This window comes from Bos taurus, chromosome 20, assembly GCF_002263795.3.
Source record: "Bos taurus isolate L1 Dominette 01449 registration number 42190680 breed Hereford chromosome 20, ARS-UCD2.0, whole genome shotgun sequence".
NCBI classification, from domain to species: Eukaryota; Metazoa; Chordata; class Mammalia; order Artiodactyla; family Bovidae; genus Bos; species Bos taurus.
In genome coordinates this window covers 58,489,460-58,506,893 of record NC_037347.1, presented here as the reverse complement: position 1 = coordinate 58,506,893, position 17,434 = coordinate 58,489,460, and the positions used below count along the sequence as shown (strand labels likewise).

At 46.8% G+C, this 17,434-nt stretch overlaps 1 protein-coding gene across 3 annotated transcripts in view; it reads left to right on the top strand.

Moving 5' to 3' along the window:
• Positions 1-16,639, top strand: part of OTULIN (OTU deubiquitinase with linear linkage specificity) — a 36,532-nt gene extending 19,893 nt beyond the window's left edge. Inside the window, exons 5-7 of one of the 3 annotated variants that reach the window (XM_005221645.5) lie at positions 3,462-3,587; positions 6,484-6,753; positions 11,279-16,639. In XM_005221645.5, coding sequence (XP_005221702.1) covers positions 3,462-3,587; positions 6,484-6,753; positions 11,279-11,473 — 591 coding nt within the window. In that variant the 3' untranslated portion in view covers positions 11,474-16,639. 3 annotated transcript variants of the gene reach the window in all.
• The last annotated feature ends 795 nt before the right edge of the window (positions 16,640-17,434 follow it).

Here is a 17,434-nt window from a genome sequence, read left to right as displayed (position 1 = left end):
CGAGGTGACAGCGCAGGAGGGGCGCGTAGACTGGGTGCTGCCCTTGCCCAGACTAGTCTCTCACCCCTCCCAGCTGTCACGTGCTCTTGCCTGTGGCCGCCATCCCATCCCTGTTCTCATCCCGGCCCCTCCGCTTGGTCCTCCCTCAGGAAGTCCGCCCTGATAGGGGTCTCGCTGAGTGAGAGGGTGGTGTGGCGTGACTGGAACAAGTCAAGGTGGAACCACGTGTGAGCGCAGATGGGTGGAGAGACCCACAGAGACTGGCAGTGTGTGCCGTGGAGGGTGGGTGCCTGGACCACCTCACCTGGAAGTGGGGTCTCTCCATCACCAGATAGCACCGTGTAACTGTCGTAAGGACACATCTCAACATGTGTTAACACACATGCCTAAAACAAGCAGATCAGCTGATACCTAACTCTGTCTACCAAACATGAAAGTCTTACAGGAGTTTGGCTATGAAAGTCTCTGAGTATTTCCTGTCCATCTTCCCACTAAATTAGAATAAGTCGTATCCGATCATAAGAATTAAACCATGCTTGCTGTTAGAACTTGGTATAAACGATTTGAGTTTAAAATAGGCTGGGCTTGCTGTTAGATGCACAGTAACCGTCTGACAGCAAGTCAGTCTCCGTTTCCCCTGATGCTGGAATCTCTGAATTGCCGAGGACCTCTTCTGACTGCGACCACCCCAACCCCCCTCCTCAGCACTGCGAGTCAGACAGGTCCTGGGACACCTGAGCTTGTACGTGAATCTGTAGAGCTGGAGCTAGCCTCGGCCCCAGCCTGCCGGCCACCTGCTGTGCTAAACGTCCCTTGACCGAGCATGCATTTATCTCATCAGGAAATCTGTGCGGTGAGCCCAGAGAAGCCCCACGCCCTGTAGCTGGCAGTATCTGCTTGTACTCACATCTGGGGAGAGGCTGTCCACAGCTCTTGGCATCGTCCCTCGCTCCTGGAACACATTTGGTTTCAGGACATGATGGGGCAACAGGAAGCACAGGACCGAGAGCCTCCCTTGGTGTGAGCTCGGTGGTGGAGGGCCAGGCCACGCTTCCTGCACTGCTCAGCTGCTCTGGCCTTGCCGTCACAGCCCGTCTCACAGTCTGGCCGCTCCTCACCGCCTGTCTTCAGGTCTGGGCTCCTTGTGTGTTGTGTCTGCCTCCGTCCAGACCCCGGTCTCTGTGGTGTTGACTGTAGTCAGATCATCTGACCCTGACCTTGGATGTGGCTTGCTCTGCCTCTTCTTAAACTTGGGCAGCACCTGGTCCCCCAAGAGGTGGTGTCCTTTGGGACAGGGGTTCCGTTAAGTTTCAGAATGTCTCTTGAATGGGTGGACCTGTGGCGGTGTTTGCTTAGAGTAGGATGAACCGTATCAAAACTCATATTATGAGTTTGGGGAAGGACACGTTTTCGGTATATGCTGTCCCTTTAGTCATAGTACTGACTTCAAGGATTATGGACATTTGCTAGAGAAAATAGGCTTTTAAAAAATATTTTAGTCACAAGTGAAATTACACCAAAGCTGATTGCCTACTTTGTTAAGTATTTCCCATCATTGTTTCCTGTTTTTAATTTTGTTTCTTCCTTAAATCTCCTTTACTCTTAAGAGAAGTCCAGTCTCTGAGTGTGCAGTGTAAAGGAATAGCCTTGTATGTGTGACGTGTGTCTCATGATCCCCAAAAGCATGTAAAGTTATACTCTTTTTCTTCTTTTTTTAAATCTGAGTAAAGGATTTCAACTCCCATTATTCTTTCCTCATAGTTTCTTTTTACACCTCAATTTTGGGGCTTTTTCCAGGATCACCACATCTCCCAGAAGTATACAACCCTGGAGAATTACTCTAGCGACAATTTGGTCCATGCATGGAAGGAGCGAGGGAATGGACTTTTATTTGGGTCCTCTGTGGAGTTAGGTCTTTGGGGTCTCTCGAGTACTTGAGTGCTATGCCTGCCTTGTGGGTCCTGACCCAGTGTCCCGTGATGCTCACGTGCTCTCCTGGGCTTCCCCCACCCTGTCTCCCAGCTCGCATCTGCGCAGCCAGTACTTTCTGCTCATTGGCGCTTCTTAGTGCTCAGTTGGGATTGCAGCATGTTGCCACTTGAGGGCATTTTAGGTTCTGGTGAGAAACCAGAGGGCCTAACAGAAGGTTTGCAGGAGAACCGCCCACATGTTGCTGAAATGCAGGACAGCGTGGGCGCAGCGCTGGGCTCCTCTTGGGTGGAAAGGGGGGTCGTTTGTCATCATGATAAGTGAGAACGCAACCCTCCCACCCCCACAAGCAAGTTAAGTGTAGATGGCCTCACTATGGTAACTAGCTGAAGAGGAGCTCAGTCCCTGTAGTGGTTTTGTCTCTTTGGAGAGATGAAACCCCCTTAGTTTCTCATGATTGCTGTAGATCGAGAAGGTGAAACTGAGTTATCATTCATGAAGGGTCTTCAGTGTCTTAGATTCAGGAGAACAGAACATACGGCCTCATTTAAAACTGTATTTATGATTGTTAAGCTCCGGTTCCAGGGAAGAATTCATCATTCTCTAGTGGTCTTTTGACTTGGAAGTGAACTGTTTTTCCTTTCTGCGTTTTATAGCACTGAGGTGACATGCCCGTGCCCAGCCCAATAACGTGGACTTCTCCTGACACACCCTAGACTGCTGGGAGAGTCTGGGTTCCCATGCTGACATCGATTGAGTTTTGTCCCAGCTTGCCTTTCAGACTCCAGATTCTACTGATGATGAGGGGAAAACAAAGTAACAGACACTCCAGGAAAAAAGGCCGAGTGACGGTGTCCTTTCTCTAACGAGCCAGCCAGCCTGGTCCCTTAACCCTTGCTTCTTACTTGCAGTTGTAGTCTTTTATCTTACTTACACTGATTAGGTACTTTTTTTTTTTTTTTTTTTACTGATTAGGTACTTAAACTGGAGACCATCTTGTTTCTTTTTCATCTTAAAACTATGATGGTAGTGTAAAAATTAGAAATTAGGTTTTGTTTTCCTAGTCAGGAAAGGAGCAGGTTTTTGCTGTTTCCGGACCATCTCATTAGACCCAAAGCGCCTTCCTGAGTCAGGCATCAGGGAGTGGCAGGGTGGGGGCCAGTGAGCCCAGCTGGCACCTGGGTGGGTTATGCCAAGACCTGCGTGGACACTGCCTTCACACACCCTTACACAGAGCTCTGGGGTGTTCCTGGCTGTGGCGGGAGCCCAGCAAGGTAGACCATGCCTTTGGGCCTCACCCAGAACCACCTTGTCACTCTAGCAGCCCTCCTCAGAGTGGCTGTTTCTGACCTCCTGACTTCTAGATTTAGGTCCTCCGACCTAAACCCAGACAGATGTGCAAAAATTAATTCTGGAAACAAAGGCCGCAAGGTCGGTCTCCTAGGGTACGTTGTTTCTCACAGCTTGGCTTGTGCGATGGACTGTTTGGAATGTTAACCTTTTTTCTCTCTTCTGTTTCTTGATAACTCTAGTTACCAGAAAAGCTCATAAGCAAATACAGCTGGATCAAGCAGTGGAAGCTGGGACTGAAATTTGAGGGGAAGAGCAAGGACCTGGTGGATAAAATTAAGGAGTCCCTCGCTTTACTGAGGAAGAAGGTTTGGAACATGTAGTTTTCTTTGATAAGTACGGAGCTCTGACTCTCAGTTGCCCCAGCACAACGCTTCTTAGTCCTCACTTAGTGGGTTACAGGCTGCCCAGGTGGCTCAGCGGTAAAGAATCCACCCGCCAATGCAGGAGATGTGAGTTCGATCCCTGGGTCGGGAAGATTCCCCTGGAGAAGGAAATGGCAGCCCACTCCAGTTTTCTTGCCTGGAGAATCGCATGGATGGAGGAGCCTGGTGGGCTACAGTCCATGGGGTTGCCATGAATCAGACATGCCTGAGTGACTAAGCAACAACGGTGGGTTACCACTTGCTCTTGGCTGGATTTTACGCAAAGTGATTCTAAACAAACACAAACTCTTCCTCTGAGGTGTTTGGTAAAATGAAGAGGTATCAACATCATACACTCTCAGAGATGACATGTTAAGTGAAATGTTTAATTTTGTTTAAAGCAAACCTTACAATAGTAGTCTTTTCTTCTAAGTCATACTGCCAAGTGTCAGGGATGTCATTTGGTCCATATCTTGTACAATATCATCAGCGATATGAATACTCATTTATTAAATTCTTCCCAATTATGTTCATGTTTTAAGATTCTGTCCATATTTCTTAGGCATGTTTTCTTTTACAACGATTGTCCAGGGCAGTAGATTTAATAACTTGTCTTTTGAAAACGGTCCTCAGGGTTTCTCTGAAGCAGAGTTGTGAGAAGGCACTTGGTCAGCTGAGCCCCAGTGATTTGGTCGATAAACCCTCCCTCCGTGGCTCTCTGCTGTCTTACGCGGGTGGGGTATCCTGCTTGCACGCCGGCCCACATGGACCTCTCGGGTGCTGGCCTCTGAACAGCCCGGACGCTCTCCTCACCAGGAACCCTGGACACAGGGCCTGTTCATTGTTCCGGGCTTCGTAGATGGAGTAGGGAGGGATGTCAGGCGGCGTCAGGCATCGTCTTTCAGGACCCTTCCTAGCACACACCCCAGTCGTCAGCCTCTTAACTGTGGTCTGCTGCCCCCATGAGACCTACAGCCTCACGAGAGACTTCATACACTTCATATGTGCCAGGCTGTACCCTGAAGTTTCTATTATGTAATTGTCATGACCAGCAGGGCATTGTCACTGTGGTTGTCCTCACCACAGACGAGGAGACCGTCCTGTCCATTCTTTTACAGCCAGTGCTGCCCTGAGCCTGACACACAACAGGCATTTGGGAAATACTTCGTTGAATGCGTGGAGGACCCTGACTTCCTGGAGCCTAGTTTTTATTTATAAAAATGAGAAATGTGTGCTGGAAAATAATACTGTTGAAGAAGGACTAGTGATAAAGACGTGGGAGCAAGAGAAGGACAGAGGGGGTCTATTTGTGTTGCCTGTTGAAGCAGAAGACAGGATTAGAGGGGCTGGAGCCCCGCGCCGCCCCAGGCAGGCCCTGGGTTAGCAGCGAGTGGAGCACAGGGCTCTGGCCTGGGGGAGTGAGCAGGAAGGCTTCAGCATAGCCACTGTTGCCCGTCCATTTTAACTCAGATTTCTAAGTTCTTGAGAAGTCGCTTCTTACACCTAGTAAAGACACGCCTAGTAACTAGGTCTTGATTTGGGGGATGCTGAAGTGATTCCAATTCATAATTATTCCATTACAATTATTCAGTAATAATCTGGGCCAGCACTGCCGACACCTCGTAGGTACCAGGCTGTACACTAAAGTTTTCAGTATTACGTAATTCTAACACCAGCAGGGCGTCGTGGTTGTGGTTGTGCCCACTTTACAGGCGACGAGACTAAGGCCCTGCAGGGGCCAGCAGCTGCTGGGTGGCGAGGCCCTTGTTCCATCCTGACTCTGACTCCAGAGCCGTGCTCTCACCTGCCAGCTTGGTCTACTCCTGAAAAATATGAGATGTTGTAGCTTTCAGAGTCCTGTGGCACAGTTATCACCAGTTAAATGTACTCTTGAATTAAAAATTTAATGGTTTTGCAGAGGACCAGTAGTTACTGATTATACACAAGGATTAGTTTTGTGTTGGCATCTCTTATTCACAAAGAGATTCTTAACTTATAACCACTTATACTTACAGGGTTTTCTTCCTCACTTAAAGAGTTAGCATTTGTTAGCTGAATACCTGATTGTTGTCGTTCAGTCGCTGTTGTTGTTCAGTTGCTACATCGTATCCGACTCTTTGTGACCCCATGGACTGCAGCAGGCCAGGCTTCCCTGTCCTTCACTACCTCTCAGAGTTTGCTCAGATTGCTGTTCATTGAGTTGGTGATACTATCTAACCATCTCATCCTGTGTTGCCGCCTTCTCCTTGAATACCTGATTCTCTCCTTTATTTTTAATCAGAAGTCAATATGAATTTCCTGAGTAGATTTATTCATCTGAAACTCAAGTAAGCTTTTAATAAGAGGTTAGAAGGGTAAGTTTAGTAAACAGGTATTCAGGAGCTGTCACAGTCTTCCTTGCCCATCTTCACGTCATAAGGTTGGCTTGGTGTTTCTGGGTGGTATCGGCTGCCATAAGCCCCTTAAAGGGGAGGAGTGATTTCAGCTATGCTGCAGGGCATCATCACACCAGGTCTCTCCTCCTTCAAATATTTGTTTATTGACTGGTTCCGTTTCTTGGCCTGGGAAGATACGAGAGTTGAAATTTCCATCCCGTGATCCTAGAGCTTGTCCTTAGTGCAGTATACTTTTGTATCAGATTGCCGGGGGAAAAGCTGAATAAGGAAAGCGTGTGGTCTAAAGAGTACAGTTGTTTGAGCTGGAAGATTGAATACTGAGTGTTGGTACATGACCTGTGGTCACCTACCTATTCTGAAAATAATTTTGTGCTCATAGTGTGGGGTTTTACCAGGGACTTTCAGAACAACAGTTTAATTATTATGTAACTTTCTTATTATAGTGGGCAAGCCTGGCTGAACTGAGAACTGCAGAAGCAAGGCAGATGGCTTGTGACGAACTGTTCACAAATGAAGAAGAGGAGTACAGCCTCTATGAAGCTGTCAAATTCCTAATGCTGAACAGAGCCATTGAACTCTATGACGACAAGGAGAAGGGAAGGGAAGTGCCGTTTTTCTCTGTGCTTCTCTTTGCTCGGGATACGTCAAGTGACCCTGGTCAGCTGCTGCGGAACCATCTGAACCAGGTGGGGCACACTGGCGGCCTGGAGCAGGTGAGTCGTGCCTTTGGGAGTACATTAACCCAGAGCAGCAGCAGCAGCCTTCAACTACTGCCTCAGTTTTTGTGGGTCTGGAGCTCAGGAGCCCTGCCGTTGTGTGGTTCTGGCTCAGGGTCGCAGGAGGTTGCAGTTGAGTCTTGCTCAGGGCTGCAGTCTCCGGAGGGCTCGACTGCAGCTGGAGGGTCCACTTGCAGCCTGGTGCACACTCATCTGGCTGTTGGCGGGAGGGCTCAGTCCCTCACTGGGGGTCAGTGGGAGGGCTCAGTGCCTCACTATGTGGGGCTTTCCATAGGGCTGCTCAAATGTCCTCCTGACATGGCAGCTGGCTTCTCTCAGAAGGTGGTCCAAGAAGACAGCCAGGATGCTCCAGTGCCTTCTGTGGTCTAATCTTGGAAGTCACTCACCGGTACTTACACCAGGTTCTGTTTGTTAGAAGCAGATCACATCATTCTTCCCACACTCAAGTCAGGCATGCCGAAGAATTGTGAGCCTATTTTTTTTTTAAATTTATTTATTTTTAATTGGAGGTTAATTGCTTTGGAATACTGCATTGGTTTCTGCCATGCGTCAACATGAATCAGCGGAGGGTATACATATGTCCCTTCCCCTTTGAACCTCCCTCCACCTCCCAGCCCTCGAGGGTGAACCTATTTTATACCCACCATGGTTGTCTCAGCCTGGGCTTTCTCCTATCGTGTGGTGGATGGGACCAGAACCCTTGGCTCCAGAAAGAAACCAAGCCCTGGGAAGGAGTCCTCTGAAGGGTCCTGTTTAATCTTGGCTGCTGTCGCTGTATTAGGTAGCATCCTTTAAAAATAGACTTTAGTCAGGAGAGCCAGCCTGCTCTTGGATCTTCAACAGATAGGTTGAGTTTGGAGTTTCACCCACAGACCCAGCGTGGTGCTGTCCTGTGGGTCACCCGTTGACTCACCACACTCTGCTCTTTCTTTGTTGGGTCATCACGTTGCTCTGAACAGCCTAAGTTCTTCTTTAGTCGAATAGCCAACCACTTGAGAAGCATGGTTGGTGACATTGAACAGGAGACAGGGATCAAGACCATCCCCAAGAAAAAGAAATGCAAAAAAACAAAATGGCTGTCTGAGGAGGCCTTACAAATAGCTGTGAAAAGAAGAGAAGTGAAAAGCAAAGGAATAAAGGAAAGATACACCCATTTGAATGCAGAGTTCCAAAGAATAGCAAGGAGAGATAAAAAGCCTTCCTCAGCGATCAATGCAAAGAAATAGAGGAAAACAATAGAATGGGAAAGACTAGAGATCTCTTCAAGAAAATTAGAGATTCCAAGGGAACTTTTCATGCAAAGATGGGCTCAATAAAGGACAGAAATGGTATGGACCTAACAGAGGCAGACGATATTAAGAAGAGGTGCAAGAATACACAGAAGAACTGTACAAAAAAGATCTTCATGACCCAGATAATCATGATGGTGTGATCACTCACCTAGAGCCAGACATCCTGGAATGTGAAGTCAAGTAGGCCTTATGAAGCATTACTATGAACAAAGCTAGTGGAGGTGACTAGCTTTGAAATAGTTGAGCTATTTGAAATTGTTGAGCTATTTCAAATCCTAAAAGATGATGCTGTGAAAGTACTGCACTCAACATATCAGCAAATTTGGAAGACTCAGCAGTGGCCACAGAACTGGAAAAGGTCAGTTTTCATTCCAATTCCAAAGAATGTTCAAACTACCTAACAATTGCACTCATCTCAGATGCTAGTAAAGTAATGCTCAAAATTCTCCAAGCCAGGCTTCAGCAATATGTGAACCATGAACTTCCAGATGTTCAAGAAGGTGGTTTTAGAAAAGGCAGAAGAACCAGAGATCAAATTGCCAACATCCGCTGGATCATCGAAAAAGCAAGAGAGTTCCAGAAAAACATCTATTTCTGCTTTATTGACTATGCCAAAGCCTTTGTGTGGATCACAATAAACTGTGGAACATTCTGAAAGAGATGGGAATACCAGACCACCTCACCTGCCTCTTGAGAAACCTGTACACAGGTCAGGAAGCAACAGTTAGAACTGGACATGGAACAACAGACTGGTTCCAAATAGGAAAAGGAGTACGTCAAGGCTATATATTGTCACCCTGCTTATTTAACTTATATGCAGAGTACATCATGAGAAATGCTGGCCTGGAAGAAGCACAAGCTGGAATCAAGATTTCTAGAAGAAATATCAATAACCTCAGATATGCAGATGACACCACCCTTATGGCAGAAAGTGAAGAAGAACTAAAGAGCCTTTTGATGAAAGTGAAAGAGGAGAGTGAAAAAGTTGGCTTAAAGCTCAACATTCAGAAAACTAAGATCATAGCATCCAGTCCCATCATTTCATGGGAAATAGATGGGGAAACAGTGGAAACAGTGGCTGACTTTATTTTTGGGGGCTCCAAAATCACTGCAGATGGTGATTGCAGCCATGAAATTAAAAGATGCTTACTCCTTGGAAGGAAAGTTATGACCAACCTAGACAGCATATTAAAAAGTGGAGACATTACTTTGCCAACAAAGGTCCATCTCGTCCAGGCTATGGTTTTTTCAGTGGTCATGTATGGATGTGAGAGTTGGACTATAAAGAAAGCTGAGCACCAAAGAATTGATGCTTTTGAACTGTGGTATTGGAGATAACTCTTGAGAGTCCCTTGGACTGCAGGGAGATCCAACCAGCCCATCCTAAAGGAGATCAGTATTGGGTGTTCTTTGGAAGGACTGATGTTGAAGCTGAAACTCCAGTACTTTGGCCACCTTATGTGAAGAGCTGACTCATTAGAAAAGACCCTGATGCTGGGAAAGATTGAGGGCAGGAAGAGAAGGGGACGACAGAGGATGAGATGGCTGGATGGCATCACTGACTCAATGGACAAGAGTTTGGGTAAACTCCAGGAGTTGGTGATGGACAGGGAAGCCTGGCATGCTGTGGTCATCGGGTTGCACAGAGTTGGACACGACTGAGCGACTGAACAGTTCAAAACTGAGAAACATGGAGGCTTTCCATTCAGAGTGCCACTTTCTTGCATGCACGGCTGACTTGGAGCTTGCCTTTTACTGGTTACACAGGAAAGAGCAAAAATGGCAGTCACGCTGAGTCAGCTAGGGTCGAAGATAACTGTTTTAAAAAAGTTGTTTGTACTCGAAAGGTAAGTTACTTACGTGTCTTGAACCACTGCAGATAGCTTGCACTAACAAGCCTGGTAGAGCATAGTTCGAGTATTAGGCTTCTGATGGTCCTTTCTGAGTCCCCACAAGTCTGCTGTAACATGTTTAAATAGCAGTTTTGTTGAAATATCGTGTACATACCAGTTTACCCCTTTGTGTGTGTGACTCAGTGGATTTTAGTATGTTTATAGAGTTTTGCAGCCATTAAATTTGCAGAGTCTAATTTTAGACCATTTTATCACTCCTAAAGGAAACCTCATACCCTCATTCCCCTTTTTCCAGCCCTAGGCAACTACTAACTTACTTTCTGTTTTTACAGACTTGTCTATCCTGAGCATTTCATGTAAATGGAATTTTATAATATGTGGTCTTTTATGACTGGCTTCTTTGACTGAGCCTAATGTCTTCCAGATTCATCAGTATTGCAGCACGTATCAATACTTCATTCCTTTTTATTGACAAATAATATTCTATTGTATGGATGTATCACATTTTATACATCCACTTCAGTTGTTTCCACTTTTTGGCGATTATGAATAATCCTGCTGTGAACATCATGTACAAGTTTTTTGCGGGACATATGTTTTTAATTCTCTTGGGTATATGTTAATCTAGGAGTGGAACTGCTGGGCTACGTGGCAATTCTTTGTTTAAAACTTTGAGAAACTGCCAAACTTTGTAAAAGCAGCTGCACTCTTTTATATCCCCTCCAGCAATGTTTCAGAGTTCCATTTCTTCACATCCTTACCACGCTTTTTTAAAAAAATTGAGGTGAAGTTCATATAACACCAAAGTAACCATTTTAAAGTGTACAATTCACTCACTGTCCATACATTTGCAGCCTTGTGTGACCTTTACCTGTGCCAAGTTCCGAAACAGTTTCCTTCCCCTGAAAGAAAGAAAACCTGGTACCTGCGAGGCAGTCTCTCCCCGCGATCATCTGTCTGTTTGATTGTAGCCATTCGAGTGGGTGGGAAGTGGCGTCTCATTGTGGGTTTGATTTGTGTTCCCCCAATGACTTTGTATGTACGTAGTGGTATTTACATGTCATCTTTGGAGAAAGCTCTATTCTTTTCAAGTTCTTTGGGCAGTTTTTAGACTGGTTATTGGCTTTTTTATTGTCAAGTTGAGATGTTCTTAATGTATTCAAACCACAAGTCCCTTACGACATATGACCCCTTCTTGATGATGTGTTTGATTATAATGACCCACACATAACGGCAGGACTGGGGCTGGACTGCAGGAGGAAAATGGGCTCAGGCCAAGCCGCGCTGTGCCCCGTGGGGACCCCAGAGCAGGAGCGGGGAGCCAGCCGCATCCTTCAGCCTTTGTTCTCCCTGCAGGTCGAGATGTTCCTCCTGGCCTACGCTGTGCGCCACACCATCCAGGTGTATCGGCTCTCCAAGTATGGCACTGAGGAGTTCGTCACGGTCTACCCCACCGACGCCCCCCGGGACTGGCCGGTGGTGACCCTGATCGCTGAGGACGACCGGCACTACAATGTCCCCGTCCGAGTGTGTGAGGAGACCAGCCTGTGAGCTGCGCTTGGCCCGCCTGGCCACGAGGCTGAGGGGCGCGGGCAGCCCCTCGTGGGGGCCTCGGGCCTGCAGGTCCCTGAGCCCGACCTCTGAGGACGCCTGGGCCCTGGTTAGCCTCACCAGACTGGAATGTTCTGGGAACTAGCTTTGGCGAATCACAAGTAACCGCGATTTTTTCCCCCTCATCTGTGATGCAGTACGTTTCCGTGGGAGCCTTCAGAGCACACCTGTTAAAAGGTGCAAACTACACCTCCTCCATAAAACAGACACTTTTATATCAGAGGAGTCGCGTCCTGGACAGAAAGTGTCCAAAGCGCGCTCTCATAGTAAACTGGCTTTCAATTTTTTTTTTTAAAAGATGGTAACTTTTGTTCTGATGGTTACAGCATCTGCGGTGCCCTTTCTCTACATCTATGCAATCGGTTCACGCGGTAGAAGTCGGGGGCAGAGCCTGCCAACAGCCCAGCATCCTCTGCTAGTCTCACCCAGTAATGGTTTAAATCTACATGTTAATTAAAGCTGTTGTAAGCCGAGTGTCTAATAGAAGAATCAACTGGGTCCAGCTGCTTAAAGGCTGGAGAAGGGGCTGCAGGAGAAGCAGCGGCCCCAGGACTCTTGCTCTGCCAGGACGTGCCAGGCGCCTGTGGTCACGGACACCCCCGCTCGGGAGCCTGGTGCGGGGGTGGGTGGTCGGGGGGAGAGCCCCCGGGATCAGGGGCTGTTCCTTCATCTGCAGTTCCACAGATTCACCATCATCTAGTCAGAGTCAAGCTTAGACCCATGTGTGGTTTTAGTGGAAACCAAGGCCAATTGATGAGTTTCTGGAGAGTGCTTCCATCGCCAGGTTCCTGTCCCGCATCTGTTGGAGGGGATGAGTTAGCAGCAGGGAGTCTCTGGTTTTCATGAGTAAGTTTTCAGTACAAGAGCGTGCTTAACACTGTCTGCAGAGGCATGGCCGAGCTGCACCCGCCCTTGGTTGAGTTTGGGATGCCCAGGGTCGGCAGTGTTCTGGCCACTAATGGTGCCCTTGCCTAGTCAGTCACAGGCTAGGGTGGTGCCTGAGAGGCGGGGATAGGCTCTGGCAGACCAGCTGAGCCTTGTCTGCATCAGGGCCCGAATCCCTGTGGCATGTGGACACCTCACTCAGACTATCAGCAGCACCTGGATTGGCTCAGTATTTGTGGAGATGGTGTTACCCTGAAGTACTGAGCTTTATTCTATATAATTATAATCTTTATGTGGTTTAATATAATGTAGTTGATAAGCTATCTAATCTGTTGTCCCTCCCCCCGCCCCGCCCCCAGGGACAGAACTTTTGTGAAAATGTAAGTTTTGCTTTTACTTAAAAATCAAAATTTTCGGTTGAGAAAAAACTCAGAGGACACAGAAGACTATGCAGACTGTTACACGAGTATTCCTCCCATTACCTCATCAGTAATATTCACATTTTGGTAGATACTTAACTCATTAGGGTGTTTGAATTGAATTTTACTCTAGATGGCGTGAATGTGTTGGAGAGGCTTTGTCTTTCACTGTGAAATGCAATGGTGCCTCAAATAATAATAAGAAGGTACCTAGAAGCCAAATGAAAATGACGACTTCCTGTTGGCTTGGATGCTTCATTTTATGTTACATGATTTTCATGCAGCTTATAAAAGGAAATGCCTACCAGTTCATTCTTGAACATGTTTAAAAGCACAACTTCAAACACTTCAGTTGTACAAGGCAGTTGGTGTCTGTGTCCATCAAACTGCTGGCAGATCGCCTCTGTTGAGTTTAATGATACTCATGATCTCTGCATTTTTGAGAATGTTCTAGTCTTAGTGAACTTGAACTGGGCTTCTGGGTAGCTCGATTACATCTCATACTTTTTTCTTGTTCCTGTGTATGATATTGTTAGAGTGTGTGCAAAAATTGTGGTCTTAACTACCCCATTGATAAAAACTCAAAAATGTGCATTTAAGTTGCTTTCTGACCCAAGGCCATATTAGACTCTCAGACTGTCATGCAGGTTTAGAGGGATCATAGCATCAGAGAAGAAAAGCTTTCAAAGAAACAATACTTTAGGAAATGTAGATGATTGGCGAACTTTAAAAAAAAATTTTTTTGTTGCTACGTGCAACTATAGTTACCCAGAGCTTTAATTCCATTTTTCATTCTTGGTCTTGGCCTGGTTGGGTGATATCAGTAGAATTGAAATTGAGTTGAGACCAAAATGGATTCAGGAGGATAAATTTACTTAGAGGGGATCTCTAAAATGGTATGAGTGTTTCCAAAAAAGGAAGGTAGTGGGACCTACACTTTGCTTACTTTCTATCCCAGGATTTATTGCAAGAGTTCAGTCATTTTGGAGCCCTCTGGTCTTATCAGAAAGAAGATACCTGCCTTGAACAGGTGTGACTTATACCTTTGAGCTCATTTAAAGTGCATTAAACCTAAATAACAAGTTCCATGGAATTACCTCTCGGCGTGTGGGATTTGATCTGAAATGTCAGTTCCTCTTCCTTGGAGTTCAGCAAATCTGAAAACACCTTAAAGGCACAGAACAGGATTGTCCCTGCTCTCTACATAGAGCCGTTCACACTTCCCATTATACCGTTGTATGTTCCATTAACGTCTGACGTTTTCTTTGATTGTGGAAACAGAGATCCCCTTGGTATTGTTTCATTATTTTTCCCTCCAGTTCTAGGGCTTGTCAAGTAAAATCTCAGACCGCTTGAATCTCACCCCTGTGTCAGGAAAAACACCTTTGTTGGTTTTTGTGCGCTTGTTTTTTGCTTTGCTTTTTAGGAGGCTATGTTACCCTTCTGCCCTCTTCACCTCAGGGTGCTCGTTTACCTGAGAGTGTGTGGCCTCCTTTTTGAAGGGCTTCCAGGTGTTAACTGAGGTGCTGTCTCACCTCTGATGATCCAGCTTCCTTACATTGCAGCACAGATGTCAAACGTACCTCCTGGTTTTGTCTCCTTTGTGGTGTTAAAGTTTCATCATGTTCCTGTCTCTCTTTCTAAAGCAACACTTTGCAGGTACTCCCCCTTTGAAAGCCAGAAAGTTATTTTCAGAAATACAAACCTCCAGGGAATTGTACTTGTGCTCATACACAAAAATACATGGATGCCTTTTCTTAAATGATCTGTATCTAGTTAAAAACCAATAAGAATGTGTTTGGAGTGAATCTGAAATGTGTGTGAAAGATACAGGAGTCCCCACATAGTTGAGCAAAGTCAGGGCACAATATCAAGTAATTTTACCAACTTAGCAGAGACGCTTCAGTTTTGCTTAGATAACAAATCACTGGCCACAGGCGTTAGTTTTTGTGAAACCCCCCCAGTCAGTAATGTGTTAAAAGGCCCAAGAACAGTAAGGAGTGAACTGAAGAGTGACGAACTGATTTTAGATGAAAAAATGCCTTTGAAAAACAAAACGGATGCCTAACAGACCTCCTTAGCGTAAGTTAATAAAAGGATAAAAATCTGAACCAGCGCACACCACTTCTGTGCCTGGATTCTGCAGATGCCTTTTTCTAAAGTTGAAGCCCCCTGTGTAACAGAAGTAGACTGCCTAATGCTGAACTTTTAGAAAACCTTCTTGGGGGTCTCTTCTCAGGGCCTGGAGAGAGCAGGAAGCCAGTGCTGAATCGAGCAGTGAAGTGAGACCATGGGCAGCTGATGATCAATACTTGTAACTGATCCAGGGAATAACTTGGAGCCACGAAAAGCACAAAACTAAACTGGTTTGCCTGCCCCCAGCCCTGGTGGCTGTAAGGGTAGGGTAGGCTTGGCCACGACCAGAATGGGCGGGGTGATGCCTGCTCGATGGTCTGCACTCAAATCACGACGTTCTGTGTGAGGTCACAGAGCCTGAGACCCTACAAGTTTGGGAGGGTGGAGGTGAGCTGTCCCTTCTGCCTTTTTTTTCCCCTCATGCTAAATTGAAATTTATTACTGGAGATAGTGGAGGATGTTAGTAGGTATCATTAAACTCTCCAGAGTGGTCATAAAGTCTGAAGATAATTATACTGAAATGTGTTATCAGCAAACCACTTGCTACGTTTATCTCTGTTTCCAGGGGTCTTCCCTGGTGACTCAGTGGTAAAGAGTCTATCTGCAATGGAGGAGATGCAGGTTCAATCCCTGGGGTTCAGAAAGATTCCCTGGAGAAGGAAATGGCCACCTTCTTGCCTGGAAAATTCAGTGGACAGAGGAGTCTGTCGGGCTACAGTCCATAGGGGTTGCAAAGCGTCGGCACACGACTTAGTGACTGAGCAAGGCGAGGCCGTTGACCTCATGGCCATCTGTATATTTCCATAACTTGAGTGCTCATTAATAGCCAGGGCTTGTTAATAGAACATTGATGAGAGCTTTGTCTCATTCTTGTTGATTTTTCGGGTGTAGGTGTGGGTCAGGGGTGAAATTGCCAAAATGCAGGTGATCCAGGGAAAGGATCTGGGATTCTAGATGAAACCAGTCTTGGCAGTCTTTTTCCCAGTAACCAGGGGTGGTTGAGTTCAGTTCTGAACTTCAAAATAATTTTTTTTTTGTACTCAAGACCTGTTCTATAATGAAAAAATGCCTTGACTTGTCTCACAAATGGTGCTAAACTATGGTACTCCTTATAGGAGCCAGGGCAGTCTGTGGGTTGGTTACTTCTGAGTATTTCAATGTGGGAAAAAAGCCAAAGTGAATGTATGTAGTGAGCTCCCTTCTCGCTTCCATTGTCTGTAAACATGTTTTGGTCTCACAGCCTCTGAGTCTGTGTTATGAATTTGGAGGGGATACCGACCCCTTGTCTGTCCGTAGCGGCGGTTTTCCTTCCCCATCGGCCAGGCTGCCTAGGGAAGGCAGACAGGAACTCAGTGAAACCTGGCCGCCTCGTCTGTCTTGGCTTGTTTTAGCAGAGTGTCCAGTTTGCACTCTTAAGATGTCAGCGTTTGTCAAAAACCTCATCTGCTCTGAGAACCGTGCCCCTGAGGCTCCCATCGGCCTGGGACCATGGTCCCACCTGCCTCCAAGGCGGAGGTTGCCTCGTTGACACGTTGAATCCTCATCTTTACTGTCAGAGGCCAAGCCAACTCGGGTTTTGCTGTCGATCTCCTGTAGCAAGTCTGGCCACGAAGGACTGTAAAAACAAATAACTAAAAATAAAAACTCAGAGAATGAAAACTTGGAAGCCTGGCTGTGTTGCTCTGGTTAAATGCCTGACTTTGAGGACCTTGGAGATTGAGGTTTGGTGCTTTAACTTTCCAGCATTGCCAGGACAGACCTTTTGGTGCTGAACTCCTAGGACATGATCACTCCCCAAATTAGATTTGGTCTTGGGCCTGGATTCAGTCGAACAGTCCCATCACCCGCTACTAGGGGAGCTGGGCCGGTTACCCCATTTCCTCGTCTCAGTCCTCGCCTCCACGCCGCCTGCTCCGGGGTGAATGGGGGTGAAGTGAGGTGCAAGCCCTTCACGGAGGCTTCAGGTGCATCCCCTAGGCCCCGCAGGGCAGGGCTGCAGGCACCATCCAGACCCAGCCTTGGCTGAGTGTTCGCCAGGGAGAGGCCTGTGGTGTGTGTAGCATTCTTAGGTGTTCAAGAACCATCTAGACTGATGGATGGAAATGCACCCACCTGTGTGATAGCAAGAACCTAACACTGTTTGAGTCAGGCGGCCACTGAAAGACTGTTGGCTTTCCAAGGTGTTCTGGGGATTAGAGAATGAGCCGGCCCCTGCCTTCCTATGAGTCAAAGAACTGAGTCTTTGCAAAATGGTGCTGTGCTTCTGAAGACCCCGCCACTTAGGGGCTGGGCATCCAGAGGGCAGCAGTGCCAGGCTGATGAGGGGCAGCGAAGGCAATCCTGGGCTAAACAGTAACAGCGGGCTCTTCTTTCTTCAGTGCCCCGTTCACTTGGGTAATGAACTAAAGTGAAAGTCACTCCTGCTAAGTCGCTTCAGTCGTGTCCGACTCTGTGCAACCCC